The sequence below is a fragment of the Aptenodytes forsteri genome, unplaced genomic scaffold, assembly GCF_000699145.1.
Source record: "Aptenodytes forsteri isolate BGI_AS27 unplaced genomic scaffold, ASM69914v1 Scaffold27, whole genome shotgun sequence".
NCBI classification, from domain to species: Eukaryota; Metazoa; Chordata; class Aves; order Sphenisciformes; family Spheniscidae; genus Aptenodytes; species Aptenodytes forsteri.
Window position 1 is genome coordinate 1,275,810 of NW_008794407.1, and position 6,690 is coordinate 1,282,499.

General features: G+C 36.8%; 1 protein-coding gene across 1 annotated transcript in view; it reads right to left on the reverse strand.

The window, feature by feature from the left end:
• Positions 1-6,302, reverse strand: part of DNAH5 (dynein axonemal heavy chain 5) — a 142,300-nt gene extending 135,998 nt beyond the window's left edge. Inside the window, 2 exon segments of the mRNA XM_009287950.1 lie at positions 1,322-1,456; positions 6,246-6,302. Of these exon segments, the coding sequence (XP_009286225.1) occupies positions 1,322-1,456; positions 6,246-6,302 (192 nt within the window).
• Between the last annotated feature and the right edge of the window lie 388 nt (positions 6,303-6,690).

A 6,690-nucleotide genomic window follows, 5' to 3' on the forward strand; every position in this document is an offset into this window, starting at 1 on the left:
TGCGGGCCCCGAGCAGCGGTCACCGCCCCCCGGCCAACTCCCCCCAGCTTATATACTGAGCATGATGTCATATGGTATGGAATGTCCCTTTGGCCTGTTTGGGTCAGCTGTCCTGGCTATACTCCCTCCCAGCTTCTTGTGCACCTCCTCGCTGGCAGTGTATGGGAAGCTGAAAAGTCCTTGACTTAGTATAAATACTGCTTAGCAACAATTAAAATGTCAGTGTGCTATCACGTTATTCTCATGCTACATCCAAAACACAGCACTATGCCAGCTACTAGGAAGAAAATTAACTCTGTCCTGGTCAAAGGGACAGAGTCCCTTTTCATCAAGAAGGGTCTCTTAATGTCCAATGTGCAAGTTGTGGCTATTGCCTTTGTTATATCATCTGCAACTGCTGAGAAGAGTTCAGCCCTGTCATCTTTGTAACTACTCTTCAAGCAACTGCGGGCTACTATTTGACTTCCCCTCAATCTCTTATTCCCCCTCTTCGCATACTTTGCATGTTGTATGTCCATCACTAGCTTGGTAGTATTCCACTGGACTTTCTTCAGTTTCTCAACAATATTAGCACTGAAATGGGAATGCATAAACTGAAGGTACACAGATGGAAAGAGAATGCAAGAGAAAAAAAAAAACCACGACAATGTTTACTTTAGTGTCAGGGAGTAAAACAAGATCTACTTGCTGCCTACCTAGGTTTTAAAATAATAATGATTTCTTTTCAAATCACAAAATGTATCTCCATTGCATATAATACTTACCATCAACTTTGATGCACTGTTTCCTCAATATACATATTTCTAACTGCTTACCCCCTGCATTAGCCCTCGTGTAGTCAGTCAGATCACTTAGCCATTCTATTTTGTCAAGTAGTTTCCACCTGATTTAATTTCCTAAACTAGATCACAATGTAGTCTCACAAATGCTGGTGGCAGCCTAATGGAAACAACAACAACATGCAGTCTGCTGTGGACAGGACTCTTGAATCTACATGCACTATATATTCAAGGATTGAGAGGCTTCATGCTGTGGATCCAGTATGAAATAGTGTCACAGGTTTTACTGTACTATCTATAACCACTGGAAAGCAGAAATTCTAATCAATTTCAAAATCAATATTGTTACAATAGGTCCTGAAACTAAGACGACTGTTGTTCAACTTAATTACACAATGCTGAGAAATATTCTTTTGATGAGAAGACTTGAGTAATCTCAGACACAAAGTCTGACAACTATCTCAACTATCTCACTGAGTATTTGATGGTAATATCAGTTCTAAGGCACCCTATGAGCTTCACTGTCAAATTCATCAGATTACCTGGTTACCATCAAGAATAGCATCTTCTACTTCTGCTTTGTCCAGATTCACACAAGAGGCAACAGTGTCCAGTAAGTAATCATGCCTTCCATCCAGCCGAGCACGTTTAGCCTCCCTCTCTTCCTTGAGCTTTTGCTGTTATAAAACACAAAGTGGACAATGAATAAGTCACAATCTATTTTGAAGACAAAAATAAAGAAAATTCTAAAATTTATTTTAAAAAGTAAAGGCAATTATATTCTTCTATACTTGTGGTTTATGTTTTTAAGGCACTCAAATGAAATTTTTAGAAGCGACTCCTGTTAGGATTTTACAGTTGATTTTCTTTGTTCTATTTGCGGACTTAGCACAAAATTTCTATCATCAGTCTTTTGTATAATATTATTTATTTGTTGAAAGGCTCTGTAGAGAAGAAAAAAAAAGTTATTTTATATGTACGGCTCTGTCATTCTGCAAGTTATCTTCAACACCCCAAGTCCTTAGTCCCAGCTTTTCAGTCTAGTCACATATGACCATCAAGTCAAGACAGGATTCTGACCCATCTTTGTTATTCATGGAAGATATTGTAAGTGTTGTCTAATAAAGACAGATGTTCCTGGAGGAAGCTAGGGTTTCACACATTATCTCTTTAATATAATGAGAAGTAAAACAAGCCACAAGCCTCAAGGTAGACAAGTGTTTACAAATGTGCTTAACTATAGCTATTATACCATTCTTCAAGCAGTATGCCTACTCTTCTAATTAAATTGAATTCCCATATGTAATACACTTCATTACATTATAGACAAAATAGCCTTCTGGAATAGTTACTGGTATTATTGTGCTTGCAGATTACAAGATTTAATATCATTTCATTTTCAAAAGAAATTTAGAATTATGTTTCATTGGTGGTAAATTCAATCTTTATTTCCCCAGTGATTATGAAAAATCTAGTAACTCTATAAAGTATGCACAAGCGATTTATCCACAAGCTTCTGCAGAGCCAATAGGAGTTGCATAATATACTTTATACCCTTATGTAAATTATCTTTCCTACTTCCTAAAGGAATTTTCAAATATTCGGTAAACTTGTAATTACTACCATGCCTTCATAAATGCTGAATGCACTGGAAATGTTTTTCCATGTAAAAGACAAACATACAAATCATGTTCTTTACACAGATATGCCTGAAGAATGCAGTAGCAGATTAATTTGTACACGTACTTTATGCTATTTTACCTCTGACATTCCCTAACATGGTCTCCACTTTCCCAAAAGTGAAATGTCATCACAGGATTGGCCTTTCCTACATGTTCTCAAACAAGGGTAGAATTTTTCCCCCTAGTTAGACATAAAAAAAGCAATGATTTTGGGCTGAAACAGCTTCACACTAGATGATAACACTAGAATCCTAAAAACTGTTGCTTCAGTAATTTGAGCACAACTGATAATGCCTCTTTAACACAGAAAAGTACAACCAATACCCTGCCAATTAGCTTCTATTTAATCCAGCAATAAGCTCTTTTTGTTTTACTTAACTAGAGAGAGACTACTTTTGTACTCTGCTGTGTTTCCAGCATAGAACTCCAGATATATACTGGTTATCAGTTCCCAACTCCACCTATACAGATGGCCCTTGATATGTTCATAGCCTCCATTTCTTCTACAAGTTGCTGTTTATGTAGGCTGAAATCATGAGCATCTTCTTCTCAAACCGGGTGATCATGCCCTGATGTTTGTTTCAGTTCTTTTCATGCTTTCCAATCCTTTAATTGCAGTCTCTCAAGAGACTATATACAAATATACTAGCTATTGTAACAATATATACTAGCTATTGTGTATAGCTGTTCCCATAGCATTAGGCAATATTGATGTCTAAGTCCAGTAATAACAAGGGCATTCATTAATATGTCAAACTTTAAAAGTCTAGTTAACTTAAATTATTTTTATGAACTGTACCTAGAGAAAACAGGGAATTATTAAATAGATAGTAAAGCTATAGTTTTATGAAGATTAAGACATTCACTTGCGTTTATCATGTGTCACTTCTGGAAGGCATTTGCATTGTTCTGGTAGATATCTCTCTAATTAATACAAGTTGCATGCATGTTTTTCCTGAGAGTAGCTACAATGCAATTCAAGAACACACCCTGCCTGTCATGCTTCCATATTTTAACGGCCTGCCATTTCTAAGAACTTCTCCTCCCCAAATGAAGTGTTCCCCAACCACAAACTCTCACTTCTCAGTTGTTGCAGTCATCAGAAGACACTGCTGCCTCACTTTTAGGATTAGGTTGTGCCCAAAAAAGTAGAAGAAACCCAACTTCAGTGCTTTCAAAAGCAAGTCATTAAATATTTAAAAACACTCATAAGCTAGACTGGTAACTGATCAAAAAATCACTTTCCATTTGCATACTACTTAAAGAATAAATTTTTAAGATATTCTTTACTTAGGATTAGGAATCTCAGAGAATTAATTGCAAGAAAATGTTGAGCTTTCTACCTCTCATTCTTCCCTTCCCCCTTGCCCCCCATCTTTAAGGAAGGGCCAGGCATAAATGAGCAAAAGGCTCATGGAGGAACAAGTAGATTTGTATTCCAGATTTGTTTCCTTCCCGATTTTTGCATGGGGTGCATTTCAGGCCCTCAATCCTTTTGTATCAACCAAAACTTCAGTGAAGGAATCCACTAACCTGTTCTCAAAATTCAGCCTTTGGACTTTAAGATGCTAACTTTAACTACCCCCACATCTTGCTTCAAACCAGCAATGTGGTCATGGCCTAGGAGCTTCTGTATATTTTACGTCCTGCAGGATTCACTACAGAAGAACATATCCCTAAAAAGCATCTGTACAAAAATATACCAAAAACCAGGCAGGTTTATGTAATTCAAATAAACATCATTTAACAGAACACTGAAAGAGTAAGATTTGAAGAAGATGGAAGGATTGCTAAAACACATGAGCTATCATTTATGTAGGTAAGAGAGGAATTGCTGGTATGTGCAGTAACACTTATGTGCAAACCCTGGAAAGTATCAGCAGCAATTCTGATCAAGGTCATACAACAAAGCCTCCTCATAACGTCCCATGATGTAGGAGGATCCAGATACAACGGTATTTACGAGAGATAAATGGTTTCTCACTTAGATATCTGGAAGGATTGTCCAAGTTTTTATGTGGTACAGCTTTACCTTGGTTCTTCATTTAAAGAACAGCAGCACAGCCACCTTTAGTTTTGGGTTTCTTTTCCCCCTCTTAGTTCCAAAGGTAAGAAAGGCCATGTGACACAGTACCACAACAGATGAAAGTCCAAAGCTAAACTAATTAACCAAAAAGTCCTTCTTTGACGATTAGTCTAGTTATAACAAGTAACTTGTTTTATGTTACATAAAACCTTAAAATTCCTAATACCTAAATACCAAAAATTTAGCACAGGAAACTAATTTCAGTAGACATCTGCTCCTGAAGCAGAATAAAGGGAAGATTCCTAAATCCATTTCAACATACGCCTAAACCCATAACCATCACACCACTGATCTGAAGCAACAAATGGGATTAAGTTAAAATAAAAATAAAAAAAAAAAAAAAGAAGAAAGTGTTTTCTAGCTACCACAAGAGTATGTAAGTATATACATCTAAGCAGAAGGTACTAAAAGATCAGAAGTCAGAGTTGCCTGGGGTCCTTCCTTTGAAACAGCGGCTGCAGAAACCAAATATTGACTACTGCCAACTTCTCCATTACAGAGTGCAGTTGCTGATGTGTCTGCAGACACTCTAAATAGAGTTAGCATGAATGTTATTTAGTATGCAAGTCATAACTGCGCAAGTTAAAACTTGTTCCTGAACACTGTTTATCCAGCAAATGATGCATTTGGTTGTCAGAATACTGTGCATTACTGAATTTAGACACGCTCTGATCAAAGTCTTATGGATGAGCAATACACTTGAACTTTACTGGGAAGTTCAATAGTAAAAGAGTCAATAAGTAAAGTAAGAGTGTTGTATTGTTAATTTACTGTCTTATCCAAAACTTATTTAACCAACATGGCATTCCTCTGTCTCTCCTTTAACTTTCCAAGATGTTTTATAGTGCATAAGCATTGCTCATGGATTTCCCTGTAAAAGTAAACTGCAAACCATTTTACACTTTCCAAGCACCCCAAGCTTTCAACAGACACACACCTTTTTATTCACTCCTCTCCAAAAAACACACACCCTACAGAATTAGGGCATTCCCCTTAGCTGACTCTAAAATCTCAAACATCAATCAGAGCTTTCCCACATTTGTTAACTCAGGAATTTCCCACATTACATTAACTCAGGAACAGTTTCTTCAAATAACCAGCTTTTAAAATTAGTCTAAGGGTCTTAAGGACTTTTGTATTTTATTATTGTTTCTCAACACTATGTAGTGCCTTCAAAATTCTGTTCCCATTTTACAAGTACGGGAAGAATGCAGTTAAACTTCAATTTTCCTTGGTGGCAGAGCCCACCCCTGTTTTGTTGCCAAATCTAGCATCAAGCTCGCTATTGTACCAGTATAACATATATGAAATTATACCATTACCAGACCACTGCAACAATCCGGACAAGATACAAGTACCAGTAGCCAAATGCATAAATATCTCCCAGTGCAAATTTACCTTTCAAAACAAATCATGCAACTAAGCCTTTACTGATACCCTACCAATTAACTTACAAGATCAGTTACACAAAAAAACCCTACCTCTTAGGACAAATACCTATCCCAAATACTACATTTTGCTTTAAAAAGGCAGTTGATCCATTTTCATGTAATTAGAGTATTTTGCAAAACCAACATCATCCACTTACACCATTTTAAACCACACATTTTTCTTCCCCGCAGCCCCCCTCAATTTACACCTTTATTCTAACTATACGGTTACTAGTCTGGACCTAGTCCAAAGTTCAGTTTTCCTTACCTTTATAACTCTGTCAATGCTCTGCTTCCAAAGTTTCTTTCTTCCAGCTCTAAACATTGTACTATTCGATATAAGCATCAAGTACTATTTTTCAGCAATAAGCCTTAAACCACGGAGCAAGGTTCTTCATTCATCATCATTTTGAACTCTCCCCCCAACCTTTTGTTCGTATTTGTTTCATTCCTTATCTGTAGGAACATCAAAAAAAACCCTAGAAAATACAGAAGGACCTAAAAAGCCAGCAACAATTAACCTTAGCTCTGTTTCTTTTTAAAATTCAGTTCTAATGTGCATTTAAACTACCTGAAAACTAAATCGGACCACTTTAGAAACTAGAGGTCTCTAAGTGTCAGAATTTACTGCCTGTAGATTAGGAGTTGAAAATTACTGCTACCAACCACAGTGTTGTTAAGGTGATATTGTTTATATACAAACACCGCTCGAT